Here is a 15,125-nt window from a genome sequence, read left to right as displayed (position 1 = left end):
AGTCCTAATAAATGAGTCTGGGGGAATCTATGAGGTGAGATACTAGAGCTAGGGATGAAACAAGAATGTGAATGTATGTTTTATTCTAAAACACAACCTTCAATCCCAATACCTGGATACAAGAATAATTAGAACACTATTTAATTAAATTCTACTGGTCAAAGCCCTGTGGATTCCTCCCCTCCTTCAGAAGGCTCTCCCAGGCTCCTTGTGTAGTACACAGCTATTTCCTCTTCTAGGCAGCATTACTCATCTATTATAGGCATCTAGCATCTGCATGTGTGAGGCCGTGGGTTCAATCCCCAGCACTGACCATGAAAAGCAAATAAATACCTGGGTCTTAATCTGTATGAACTCTACCCCTTGTTTTGCATTTGAAAAAATTCCCCTAGGTGAGTGGTCTGGACTAGCAGCATGAGCATCACCTGCAAACTCGTTAGAAGTCTTTGCCCTTACTCCAGACCTACTGAATCATAAACCCTGTGGGAGGGGTCCAGCAAGCCCTCCACACTGAAAAGTTTAAGAATCACTGTGCTAAAATCTGGGAGACTGCTCTACAACAAAGGCATCTCCCCCATTTTATTCCTCTTTGTTCACCACTTCACAGGATGCTTAGTGCAAGCTGTGAGTAAAGGGCAAACTTCTGTACCACCACCATTTCACACCTGCCTAGGAAGGGAGCCAAATGAGCCCACCCTCTCCACAAGCAGCTAGGGACATGAAATACCAACTGAGTATACCAACTGGAATGGCTATTATCATTAGTCCCTGAAGCAGTCTCCTCAGTGACTAACTGCACTGTTAGTTTTCCTTCAATAACTTCCTGTTTTATTTCATAGACTTCATAACATCTCTCCCCTCCAAGTCACACCACTGTTCACATGCAAAAGAAGCAGAATAAAGTCCTGGTTTTCGAGAAAGAAGTAACTGATACCAGAGAAGGGAAGAGACGCTACAAACTGAGAGGGAAGGAATACTACTCCATGCCGAGATGGAGGAGCCCTGATTGGGACAGGGGAGGTGCCAGGTATGACTAGGAGATGTGCAGGCTTTGCAAAGAGGAAGGCCTCTATCTATTTTGGAAACAAAAATCCCGTGATGGTCAGATGAAATGAGAAACACCAGAGCTCCAAAACCCAGGAGGTACTTGGTGATCCCAGCAGTGCTTAAACAGCACAGGCTCGAGTCAGCAGGCCAGATCCAAGTGCACATCTCAGACCCATACTACCAGGCTGAGTGGGCTTAGGCCAATCCCCATGGGCTTCAGTGCCTGTATCTATAAAATTCTCATAGAGTTGTAAGAATTAAGTCATTCAGTAAAGCACTTAGCAAATATTAGGCTTAGGCATATTTAATAAAATGCTTAATAATTCTTAGTGGCATTATTATTACTATTACCATTAGAAAGCCAATTTGAATGAGAGGGGAAACAGCCATTTGGTGAGAAAATGCACAAAAGCAATGGTTCACATAAAGTTTTTTATCTAGTTCATTTTATCTACAAGGAACACCTAAAAAGCTACAGGAAGGCTGGGGATACAACTCAGTGGTAGAGCACTGCCTGGCATGCCAAAGGCCCTAGTTTCCGCCCTAGGTTCCATCCTCGGCATAAACAGACAGACAGATAGATAGATAGGCTTCAGGAGGTATTATGCTTGTTTTGACACACATATCATGTTATGCATACCATCCTTCAATTAGAAATTAGCATTTGATCAGTATATGTGCTTTGTTTTTCTAATTAGGAGGAAAGAGATAGGAAAATGCATGAAAGTTCCTAATATGCTTAGCTGGCCTTGACAAAAGATACCAAACTGTTCTGCAGAGCTCCTGAATCTTCCCTGGAAGTAAACACATGAGTTGCAGGTCTGGTGCCTAATCTCCTCCCAGTCCTCTAGTTCACTATGACAGAAGTCAGAGGTAGAAACCTCGAACCTCAGCTCAACTATTAGCATATCCAAGAGGCACTCCATGCCTAACTTCTCCATGTGATTTATTACAGGAAAGCATCATCTATGGGATTTTTAAAAATTCTGTACAAGCTTTTCTTATTCTTTTTAATTTGCTAAGACTTTGTCATAAAAGGGTGTTGAATCATACTGAAAGCTTTTAAAATACCCAACTACTTATGCATGAGTTTTCTCCTTTAATATGCTAAATGGTGAATTGCACTGATATATTTTCTAATGATAAAACAATCTTGCCTTCTGGTGATAAACTTGGTCATGATGCATTACTTGATACATTATTAGATATGATTGCTATATTTTATTCAGGACTTTGACATCCGTATTCATGACTACAATCAGTCCCAGTTTCTTCTTTCTTTTTATTAAATTAAATAGTTATATTGTCTTACACAATAAATTGGGGAAACATTATCTGCTTTTGCTGTATTCTTCTCCTATGATTGGAGTAATACATTTCTTGGATATTTGTTACAATGAGTCCATAATAACATCCGAATTTGGCGTTTTTTTGGGAAATTTTCAGTTTAGAACCCACATCAGCTTAGGTTGTTCTTTTTCTCCAATATCTTCGACCATTTCACTGTGGAAATCCTTACTTAACGAGACCCTAGGTAGGGCCCTGCTTCCTGAAGCCTCTGAACCTCATTCATTCTTACACTCCCTCTACCACTCACTCCGGCCACAACAGCCTTGTTGCTCCTCAACTGTGCCCAGCAGAGCACGATTCAGAGCCTGTTCTTGCTGCTCCTCTGTCTGGAATGTTTTTTCCCAAAGGTACATGGTTTCAGATCTCTACTCAAAAGCCATCGTCTCAGAGATATTCCCAACTATTTAAAACACAACAAAAAAATGCCCTTTTCCACCCTTTCCTTCCCCTTGCTCTGCTTTACTGTGTTCCACAGCACCCATCATTATCTGACAAATATTAGTTTCCTATCCATCTCCCCAAAATCAGAATGTGAGATCCATGAGAAAAGAAACTTTGCATCTTTTACTACTATTTTTCAAGGGTCTAAACAGTATATCTAAGGGTTGGGGTAGCTCAATGGTAGAACGTGTACTTAGCATGCATGAGGCCCTGGGTCCAATCCCCAGCACCAAAAAATAAATAACTAAAAGGTTTAAAAAGGGCCTCTAGTTACATGTATACATGAGTTAACAAATGCCTATTTCCTTCTGGCTTTCCTCAGATGAAACCCTGGGCTGTGCAAGGAAAAAAGACACTGGCTTCCCCTAGACAGGACTGGAGCCATCTATCCCTGGGGACATCATGCTGGAAGGTGGCTGCCAAAGTGGGAGGACAGTTCTTAGGGTCACCCATGGTGACTGAGAGACACTTACCTCCACACTCTTCAGGGCCAGCACATTCTCTTCACTCCTCTGAGCCATTTCCACTTTGGGGGCCACGCCACAGATACCACAGATCATATCGTTGTAGTCTCGCACAGTGAGGCACTCAAAAGCCCAATAACCATTGCACAGCAACTCCTGCAGCTGGCTCATTTCCTCTGAGGTCAGAGTCTTCTCTGGAAGGACAGCAAGAACACTCAGAAGTTCAAAGAAGACCTGAAGGCACTAGAGATTAGCAGTGCCCAGCAAGAACAGAAACCTATAACACTGATTCTCCCCTAGAAACACCCAAGCATACTAATGATTTGGAAGGTAGACACTTGGCCTTCCAGTGCTCAGACGCAACCTAAGGGACTATACCAATTGAAATGGCAGTTGCCTTGTATGAGGCATCTCCTAGGTACGAGATACTGTTCTGAAGGCCTTGAAAATGATACCTAATTTAATTCTCACATGAGTTTAATTCTCTATAAACCAGGAGCTATTATTATCCTCATTTAATCACAGAAGAAACAGAAGCACAGAATAACTTGTGCAAAACTCATACTGCCACTAAGTAGCAGAGCTAAGTCTCAAACACAGGTCTGTGTGGCGCTAGCATCTTGCTCCACTCCACTCACAGCAGGAAAAAGTAAGGACTGGAGCCTGTGGGAATGGGATGAGGAAAGCACAAACAGAAGCAGAATAGCAAAGGGGCCAAGCCTCTAGATAGTAAGAGGATGATCCTCACCCTCAGGTCTCAGCACAAGGTTGGGACTATTAGCAGACATCCAGGAGCTGTGTGTCCACAATGAGTATGACGTGCTGTGAGGCCACACTACTTATGACCAAAGGATATGATTCTAAAAGTCAACTGTGATCCCTTGCTGAAGATTCCTGGGTGCATGGAGAGACTCATGCTCTCCAAAGTTAGTCTGGCATTTATAAAACTCAAAAGGAAGAGTATATTAGGAAGTCAAGAATATCTTCTTTTCAAAATACCAGACTCTTCTGGGACATAACCAAGGCCTATCACTGAAAATTTTCAGGATGCTTAGGATAACCTTGGAAAAGGGAAGAAGATGACCTTACCTGTCTGTTCCTGCACTGACTTCAGCACAACACTGACAGACACTCTGGGGTCCTCTCCCAGCTTGATCTGGTTTCGGATTGCAAAAAGTAAATCCAAGCTTACTAGCAGCTTGTTTCCCACATTAAAGAGACCTGCAGGTAAAAAGGCAACAAGGAGTTGACTGTAACATCATACATAATGGAAACTAGCCAAATGCCCATCAATAGAAGAATACTTATGGTACATTCAAAAAATAGGAAACTATGCATCTTTAAAACAAAGGAAACCTAACTGCTCTGACAAGAAGTTGCCTACAATGTACTATTAAATAAAAAAAGTAATGAAATAATATGTATAGTATATTTGTATTTTTTCCAATTAAAAAAGAAAGAAACATTTCCCTACCCCCCCAGCTCAGTCCTCAGGACCGAAGGAATCACTCTTCCTCTATACCTCACACAAGTGCACCATGGGGAAGAGTCAGGGGCATCCTTTAGCCCAGGGGTGTGTAGGGGATATATCCAAGGCTATAAAATCACCCCTAAACCAAATCCTGGAATAAAACAACCAGAGGAATTTAAACGCAGTCAATTTAAGACAAATAAAGGAAGGTGATTTTACATTTGTATGAAATATAACACACAAATTTGCACAAAAGCAAATTCTGACATATATGTTCCCAGTGAAAAGGGGTATAGAGGAGAGGGAAAGGACTTTCTAAGTATGATAGCAAAGGCTGAAACAATAAGGTCAAAGTTCTAGTTACCCAAAAATCAAAACTAAAAGTAAAAGAAACCCTTGGTGCCCCCAAAATCACAATACACAAAATAAACAAAACAAAGCTGGGCATGGTGGTGCACACCTATAATCCCAGTGACTCGAGAGGCTGAGGCAGGAGGATTGCAAGTTCAAGGCCAGCCTCAGCAACTTAGCAAGGCCTTAATCAACTTAGCGGAGACCCTGTCTCAAAAGAAAACAAATGGCTGGGGATGTGGCTCAATGCCAAGTACAAAAAAAAACTAAGAAAAGAAAAACAAAGCCCAAAAGAAGAATGGAAACATTCACAAAAGAAATTTACAACATAGGAAGAAACCCACAAAGGGCATAAAAAACACATATTCTCTTCCTAGTAACCAAAGAAACACATTAATAAATGATATACCAGTTCTTAACTATCAAACTGACAAACTTTAAAACATTCCAATGCTAATCTATAAAAAGCTCCTAATAAATGAGTTTATCCAGGTCACTGGATACAAAGTCAACAAAATTCAACCCTATCTCTATACTAGCAATGAATAGTTAAAAACAGAACCATGTCCTTTACTTTAAGAAAAAGACAGACACAGGCATAAATTTAACAAAATACACGTAGGACCTATGTGCTGAAAACTACAAAAACTGATGGAATTTTTAAAGATGAAAACTGTTAACAGTTAAAAACAAAAACTTAATAAAATGAAGAAAAAACCATGTTTGTGAGCTGGAAGATCTAATATTTTTAAGCATATTATATTTTCCATCTATAAATTCAACACAATCTCAATTAAAATTCTAGTGGGATTTTGCAGCTATTCACAACTCTTAAATTTATACGGAAACACCAAAGAAGTAAACTAACCAAAAACAATTCTGTAAAAAAAGATTGGAGGGCTCATTCTACTTGATCGTAAGATTCACCATACAGTTATAATAGTCAACACTGTGGTACTAGCCAAAGGAGAGACATATAGAGTCACATATGTGGTCAGCTAATTTTTAATAAAAGAGCAAAAACAAGTCAATGGAGAAAAGACTGTCTTTTCAACGCATGGTGATATAACTGGACATACATATACAAACATTGAATTCAATCTGGACCTCATATTTTATATAAAAATTAGAAATGGATCATAGATCTAAATGTGAATAGAATTATAAAACTTTTACAAAAACCTGTGTCCAGAATATACAAAGAATTCTCAAAAACTCAACATTAATACAGCAGACCAAAGATGTTAACACAGATCTTTTACCAAAGACTACATATATTCATACATACATTATTAGTAACTGGGGAAATAAATATTAAAATAGCAATGAGGTATCACTATACACACCAATAGTAGTGTGGCTATAAAACAACAAAGACACTACCAAATGCTAGCATGCAAAGATAAATGCAACTCTCACATGGTGTCGGAGAGAATACAAAATGGTACTTTTCATAAATGGTTTGGTAGTTTCTTGTAAAACTGAACATAAACTTACCATGAAACAGCAATCTGACTCCTAGGTATTTACTCAAGAGAAATGAGAACTTAATAAGCTTGCAGATGAATGTTTGTAGCAGCTCTACTAACCCAAACATCCTAGGTACTATGGCATATTCAAATTACTCAACAGTTAAACAGATCAAACCAGTGATGCACACAATATGGACAAATCTCACAGGATTATGCTTATTCAAAGATGCCACATTCAAAAGGCTACATACTATTGCTACGTTTATATGACATTCTGGCCAACACTACAGGGATGAGAAAGATCAATCAGCTGCCAAAGGTTAGCAGGCTGTGGGTGGGTTTGGCAATAAAAGAACAAAATATGTTTAGGAGTGACAGACCTGTTCTATATGTTGACAGGTGGCAGGTACACAACTCTGCATATATCAGAACTCTCAGAACTGTACAACAACAAAGCAAATTTTACTACATGTAAATTTGAAAAAGAATTTTAATTTAAAAACTATATAATCCTAAGTATTGGTCTATACAGAAATAGGTACTCTATTATAATCGAGTACAAGGAAATGAGTACTCTCATTAACTGCTGGCAAGAGAATAAAATAATACAAACTCAACACAAGACTAATTAAAAACATGAATTCAAAATAAGGGAACATAAGGTTCTTAAGACCAAGAGAAGAAATAAGTATTTTGAATGGTTAGTAGTACTCAATTTCACATATAAAACTCAGGATTCAACCAAACTCTCAACAATGGTTAGTAGATGACAGGTGTTCAATAATCCATGACACTGATGAATAATGGGAAGCAAGGGCATAAACATGCAGCAATACTACTTGTGAGAATTTGTCCAGAGAAATAATTAAGGATCTACACAAATATCTAATTATAAGCAAGACTGTAAAATGGAGCTCCACACACCTCTTGAAAAAACTTTCATGTAGGTCTGGGGATATAGCTCAGTGATAGAGTCTTGACTAGCATGTTCAAGGCCCTAGGTTTGATCCCTAGCACCTCAAACACCAAAAAAAAAAAAAAGGTCATTTCTCTATTTGCTGGCACATGATATATGGATAAATTTTAAAAGTATGTTTCCAAAAATAGGCTACCATAGTACCCTTTTGTTCCATAATACCCTTTTGTTCAAAGAAAAACTTAAAAACCTTTCCATAATTTCTTATATTTTGCATAGATGAAGGGACATATCTGGTCGGCTAGAGAATACAAGTGTTCATCTCATGGCAATAGGATCACTATTAATTTTCAGGTTCTTCTTATTATTTGTGTACATTCTCCAGCTTTTTCACAGTGAAAAATCTCTCTCTCTCTCTTTTTTTTGGTAATGCAGGAATTGAACCCAGCACTTCATACATGCTAGGCAAATCCTCTACCACTGAGCTACATTCTGGCCCTTTAAAATTTTTATCTTGAAACAGGGTCTCACTAAGTTGCCTAGGCTGTCCTCAACCTTGCCATCTTCCTACCTCAGTCTCCCAAGTAGATGGAATTATAGGCACTACCATCATGCCTGGCTAAGATCTATTTTTTTTCTGATTTATTGTTATTATCATGTATTCATTGTACACAATAATAGGTTTCTGTGTGACATTCACATATATGCATGTAATGTACTTTGATGTATCCACCCTCAAAATCCATAATTTTTAAGCTAACTTTGTTGTAAACTCTTCACAACAGAGCCCTAACATTTGAGAGGTAAACGTCATCTTCTGGAGATGAGCCAGTCAGAAGGAAGACCCCTTTTCCTCAGAAGCCCCATTGAGTAGATTCAGGGCACACAGGACCAGAGCTTTGACCCAGACAGCAGTTCTTAAGCCTGCTTTAGAAATGCCTGAGGAGAATAAAAGGTTGGTACTCACCTGTGTAGATGTCCATGAAGCTGTGCAGAGCCAGACAATGAGGGTTCAGACACATCTTCACCTGGGCGGTCACCACCTGCAGTCGGCTAACTGTCAGCAGCCAGCACTCTTGGGGCCCGGCCAGGGAACTGGTACAAAAAACATCATCAACAAAAAACAGGGAAATTAATCTCTTCATGCAGGTCTTGGGCATAAGACTGACTTGTCAGTGACCAGTGGCAAAATTCTCAACACTTTAATTCAATGGGCAAAGGAAGGTACTGGAGTTTGGGATCTAATTTTTTCTAGGTGGATGTTTCTATCTGTTGAACTTCCAAACCCACATATTATGCTGGGTAGTCCAGAATGTAATCTAAATCCTAAAGTGATCATAATAATAGAAATAACAATTACTAATTACATTTAGCAACTGGAAAGATTTGGAAGTCTAAGGAAAGCAGAGAATAACATCTTTAAAGATTACAGCTTTAAAGCTGTCTGAAGAAAGGGGAAATATGTCAAGTGCATTGGGAGCTAGGGGCAGAGTAAAAGGGTACTTACTTCTGTTCCCCTTTGAATAATGGGCTGCTACAGAGAAGGCACTGCGTGGATGGAGACTCATAATAATTCGACCAAGAGGTCTGCTCAATGGTGACTGTCTCCTCACTCACGTTGGACAAGATAAGTCGAGAGCTATTGAGTTCATGAATCAAGGCAAAGACCTCAGCCAGCTCTGACTCATTCTCAGGAATCTGCAGGACTTTTCGCAGTAGCTGCAGTGTGGACTGGCGCTGGATCTCCCTCTGGGCTGCACTCAGGGGCTCTGTGGCACTCAGCCCATCTGAAAGTGATGAGCTTGCCTCCTGGGAACAGAATGAAATAATTATCAGGGAAAAATGAGCTAGGTTCCAGCTAAAACCATGAAAGCTGGCAGGCAGCAGAGGGCTGGGCCCATGACTAAGAGGTGTTAAACCTAGCTACATTCCTGAAAAGCTCAGCAAATAACTCATTGTGTGGCTAAAGGCTGTCTGTATGTCTGTCTCTCTCTCTCTTTCTCTCTCTCAGGGACTATTTTTCTTTCAGGAAAATGAGATTATACACATCTTTTGGTAATGGATTTAATTGTAAGCTCCCATTCATCAGGAGGATAGCAGTAGACCTGGGTTTTAATTCCGGTGATACCAGTTAAGGGCTGTACCTGTAGAAGGCAATTTATGAGCCTCAATTTCCTCATCTGTGAAATGATGGATGAAAAATACTAGAAATCTAGAGTTATTGCATGGATTAAGTGAGATAAAACAAGTAAACAATTTAGCATAGTGCCTATGATACAATGAAGACTATGGTAGTTCTAATACTCAAGAGTTTGTATTGCTTGAAGTATTTGTCTTTAATTCTTTATGGCTTCTGGGTATAAGGGAATTTTACACACTATACAGAGGCTTCTAGGAACAAGGTTCTGAATTACTCATGAGAAACAGATCCTTCTCAGGTGGATCGCTTTTGAATAGAGGCTCCTCCCTGATCCTTTTTGCCAATACAACCTGAATCACTGACTCCTTTGTGCTCCCCAAGAGCATCCTTCTACTAGAGGATTCAGCCTCTCATAGTTGCTAAATCAACACTCCCCCATACCCCACCCTTTCATAAGTTAAGTTCCCAGATAATCTACAAAGCCCAAGGCACACAAACTGCCAGACACATCTTACATGGCTTTATAATGTTAATTGCTTAATAAGGAGTTTAATTAACTCTGTATACCTACAACAACTTTTATCTGTAACAATTGATTACAGATCTTTCTTTATGCTAGATTCTAAGTTCCTCAGGAGAAGAAGCCATCCAATTCACCTCTGAAGGCCTGGCCCATGGCAGGCAAGATAGTTGAAAGGAAGAAAGAAGTAATGGCTTCAGAAGAGCTGAATGACAAGCTGGGAGATCGTGTATGTTCCCAAACATGACCTGTTGAACCATGAACTGGAAGACTACATGAAAGGAATACTATCCTTTGACTCCAACCTAGTAATGAAGGATAAAGAACTGAAGGCTAGGAGCTGGGGTTGAGGTTGAGTAGAGCTAGCACATGCAAGGCAATGGGTTTAATCCTTAGCACCACATAAAAATAAATAAGTAAATGTCTTACAACAACAACAACAAAAACATTATAAAAAAGAAAAAGAAAAAGAACTGAAGGCTATTCCAGCCCAGAGACGTCTTAATTACAGTAGCTGAAGGCAAACTGCCTGGATATATATGGCCACCAGGTGGCTCCAAAGGGCAACAGACACAAAGGCCCTGGTTTCTGACCTCAGTTTTACTTTTTAGGAAACAATAATTACATTTCATTTCTCCAATCTTCAGGAGATTGAAGAATGAAGGAAAATATGTTGAGGGAAAGTCTGAAGATGAGGGTCCTGAGCATGGGCAGCTACCACTTAATAGAGGTCCTTAAACAGTTCCTGCTTGGCCTGAAAAGTTAAATTATTTCACCATCCTAGACCTACAGAGCAACATCCATTTCTATACTGCAAATCACATAAAGAGCCAAAAGGAAATAAATGGAAAGAGAAAGGAATGCTCAAAACACCTACCTACACAGACTCAATTCCATCCCCAAATTTACAGAGCCACACATGTGTATATGAGCTCTAGAGTCAGAGGTGGGGAAAACAGATACACTACCTAGAAGGGATTATGGTCTCCAGTTAAGAAAAGTTGATACAGGATGTGATTAACGCTATGGGAAGAACATACAGAATTCATGGAAAATCCAGGAAGAAAGCTCACCTCCAGCAGAGGGCACTTCAGTGGACCAAGAAAAACTGGTAAAGGCTATAGACCAATTTTGCACACAAGTGCAGGGGTTTACAGACCCCTTGAAGCTCTATTTTGGGTCTTTCCTAGGGCTCCTGGCTTGGAGTAAAATGCCCAGCTCACTTGCTTTGTTTTACCAAATGGAAAACAAAAGCTCAGGAGAGGGAAGCTTCCAACTCGGAGTCACTCCCAGCCAGGTCTCTCCATTCCTAGTCCCAGTACTTTTCCCATGGAGCCACTACTACCTATATACTTTAGTTTCACTTCCCCTCATCACAAGGTCAGTGACCTCAGAATACTTCCTCAAGGCCAGAAACAGACTGGAAAGGTGGTGGTGGTGGTGGTGGTGGTGGTGTGGTGTTCATCACCAGAAAGGCCACATGCAGAAACTTTCAGCTTGAAGTAGTTCTCCCCATCTCTAGTCCTGTCTATTCCCAAACTCCCATAAGCCTCTCTCCTGAAACAACCTTCCTCTAAGCCTCTCCCTGGCTCATGGACCTTCAGTGGGACCCACTGCCTAAAGAACAGACTCTCTAACCTGGCATTCAAAACCTTCCATGATGCGGTCCCAATGTTTTTAGGTCTTGTTTTCCTTACTTCCCACGCCAAACTTCCCACACACTCTTTACTTTTGCTCATGCCCATCCTTGAATATGCCTTCCCCTTCTATCCAAATCCTGCTTTTATCTTTTGAGGTTCAGTTTATACGCTGAATGGCCAGACTCCACCCTAGACCTTGTACCCTCCCTTCCCAACTCCCCGCAAGGCAGATCTGCTTACCCTCATCTTATGCCTCTCAGATTCATATTCTCTCTCTCTCTCTTTTTTCCACTTTAAAAAATGCCCGTAAGGGAAAGGTGAAAAGAGGAAGAGAGAAACAGATGATGAAGGAGAAGATGATTAAGACCCCAGACAAACTGCAAAAACAGAACTGTTCAGTATTGGTTGGACTGCTCATAGATTTGATAGCTGTTTTTTTTTTTTTAAAAAAAAAAAGGGAGCTGTGATACAAACCCAAGGACGCCCACCCACCCAATAAGCCAAAGAATAGCTCCTGTGATATTCCGCCTTCCTCCTTTTAGTCCCTCTTGGTAATCCACCACCAAGCTTGGGGATTTTGCCCCAGAAAATTGTAAGCATTGTTAGGTTTTTTTGTGTAAGACTCTTGCTGTAACATGGAGAGCTGTGATTGGTGAGTCAACTGTCCGTGACTACCAGTTACACTGAGATTGTAAAAGCATTTTTACTTTCTGTACAACAAAAAAGCTTTGTAAAAAAAAAATGTCCCTAAGGAGGGGCTGGGGCTGGGGCTGTAGCTCAGTGGCAAAGCACTTGCCTAGCATCTGTGAGGCACTGGGTTTGATCCTCAGCACCACATAAAAATAAATAAACTAAATAAAGGCATTCTGTCCACCCACAACCAGAATTTTCTTAAAGGCACTTGTGGAAATTCTAAGGACCTTTGAAAATGCCTATTTTTCCTGGTTCTAACAATTTTAAAAAATAGCCCTAAGGAGCCAAGTGGAATGCATGTTACTATTCAAGTACTCTGGTCCAGCTTCAGTGAACAGGTTTGTTAAGACTGCTATAACAAGAGCTTTGTGACTAGCAAAATGCTTTCCAAGGAACCTGGTGAGAAATGACAATTTAACCGACAAAAGTCTTAAGGTTGGAATTTACTGTTTACTGAAAGAATAAATCAACTGACAGGTCATGTACCAGGCCTCAGAGCTAAGAGGACGCAGCCCTTTCCTATTTAAGGTCTGTGCTTCCATTCTTTTCAGTGGATGAACACTTGGTTCTCAGATATCAATGTATGGTTTGAATGCATCTCCCAAACTTTGGTGGTTGAAACTTAAATCCTCAAGACTTTTTTTTTTTCCATTTATTAAGGAATTTGAGACAAGACCTTTGGGAGGTGACTGGGAGCCCTCATGAATAATTAATCCAGGAGCAGACTAATGGATTAAAGAGTTACTACAGAAGTGGCTTTGTTATAAAGTGAGCTCTCTGGCTCTTTGCTCTATGACCCAGATGCTGATACCATGTTCTTATACTTCCCAGCCTCCAGAACTGTGAACTAAATAAAACTCTGTTCTTTACAAATTATTTGGTCTCAAGTAGTCTGTTGGATAACAGAAAAACAGACTATAACACTGGGCAATTCCCTCACCTCAGCAACAAAGACAAGGTCCAGGAGGAAAGCATTTGCTGAGGTATAGAACATACAACCTAGGTCAGTTCTGATGCTCTAGCTACTATTCAATGTACTTTTATTTCTATTAAAGCAGGTTTACTAACAGAGCCCATCACAAGGCTAAGGGACTTATCTGAGAATAGAACTCACAATGGCCTTGGTAGTTTTCTCAGTCCGGTCTTTGGTAAGGTTAAAACCACAGCTGGGACAAATCCTAGGTTTGTGCCGGTTGGTGTAGACATAGCTACAAGAGGGATTCTTGCACTTTCCCCGGCCTCTTGATGTAGCCAGGCCCAAATCCTAAAAAAGTAAGATCAACATTTAATTCTACTAATGTTAGGTTGAACCTGGGCAGAGCCTCAAACCAGGATGACTAGCTGTAAGTCAGAGAAGAAAATGGCAATTACAAACCAGATTTAGCTTAGTTTCCAAAAAGTCCTGAAGCAAGATGCTTTTCAATTTTAACAGTCTATATAATTTAATCCTTCACTATCTATGAAATTAGTGAGTCGAATTTCAAGGGTAAGAAACCTAAATACCTCAGGGTCCATGCAGTGGCAGAGTAAGCAATCTACTTGAATGAGGAGTGCTACTCTATGGCAAATCTAAGATTTCAAGCCCTCCTATGAATAAACTGTGACTTCTGGACTCAAAGCTAAGAAAAACTTGACAACTTTAGCATCTGGGCTCCTATGACCATACTGTCTAATCAACCCAAGAAGAGAGCTGGGTAGATGGTAAACCTACTAGCTTCCTGTTGCCAAAACAAATGAGGATATGGAAGGTATAGGAAAGGCAGTAATTAGGTCATTAGAAAAAGAAATCATAAGCAGATCTCCATGATAAGTGACAATCTTCTTAGAGATAAGACCAGAGCAGGCATTAATCCTCTACACTGTGATATCTTGTTCTCTACTAAATACTCAATATACAGCTAGGCACAAAAATGCTAAATTATATATATATACACAGAGCTGGTCTGGAACTCCTGGACTCAAGTAATCCTTCTGCTTCAGCCTCCCAAGTAGCTGGGACTACAAGCATGCCCCATCACACCTGGGTAAGCTCAATAGTAGAGCGCTTGCCTAGCATGCATGAGGCATTGGGACCTGGCACCACATCAAAATAATAAAACAAATAAAATAAAGGTATTGTGTCCATCTATAACTAAAGAAATATTTTTTAAAAAATACTTTTCGAATGAAAAAAAAAGACACTTTCAAAACCTGTCATTATAAAGTGGGATTTTTTTTTTTTTTTTGCTTTCAAAATCTGTTTAACTTACTTAAATCAGCCAGAGAGACTGCCATAAACAATCTGACTGGTTGTAACCTTAAGGACCAACAGAACTACAGAATGTTGAGTGATAGGAGCCTCAAAGATACCTAAACTAATGCAGCATTTTATAGGTGGCAAAACTGAGGACAAGATACAGAGTCTCATCTAGGACTGTATGGCAGGCCAGGAACACAGCCAGAACTACTTTTGAACAGTCTTCCAACTGTCTACAGTGTTTGTTCCACTGTTCCATGCTGCTTACCTTGCAAAAGTCATACATTCATTTATCAAGATGTTAATATGTGTTAGGGTAAAAATAAAAGGAAAAAGGGGAAGGAAACTCATTGGAAATGCTAGGCTAAACAAAACAAGTTGTTT

The 15,125-nt window shown here is 40.0% G+C and overlaps 1 protein-coding gene across 1 annotated transcript in view; it reads right to left on the bottom strand.

The window, feature by feature from the left end:
* Positions 1-15,125, bottom strand: part of Hmgxb3 (HMG-box containing 3) — a 49,346-nt gene that overhangs the window by 7,490 nt on the left and 26,731 nt on the right. Inside the window, exons 9-13 of the mRNA XM_048811879.1 lie at positions 13,620-13,769; positions 9,020-9,321; positions 8,480-8,607; positions 4,392-4,523; positions 3,312-3,496 (exon numbers count right to left, since the gene is read on the bottom strand). Of these exons, the coding sequence (XP_048667836.1) occupies positions 3,312-3,496; positions 4,392-4,523; positions 8,480-8,607; positions 9,020-9,321; positions 13,620-13,769 (897 nt within the window). The remainder of the gene's footprint in view (positions 1-3,311; positions 3,497-4,391; positions 4,524-8,479; positions 8,608-9,019; positions 9,322-13,619; positions 13,770-15,125) is intronic.

Source organism: Marmota marmota, unplaced genomic scaffold, assembly GCF_001458135.2.
Source record: "Marmota marmota marmota unplaced genomic scaffold, marMar, whole genome shotgun sequence".
In the NCBI taxonomy this organism is placed as follows: Eukaryota; Metazoa; Chordata; class Mammalia; order Rodentia; family Sciuridae; genus Marmota; species Marmota marmota.
The sequence above is the reverse complement of the archived record's forward strand: the minus strand, read 5'-3'. Positions and strand labels throughout refer to the sequence as shown.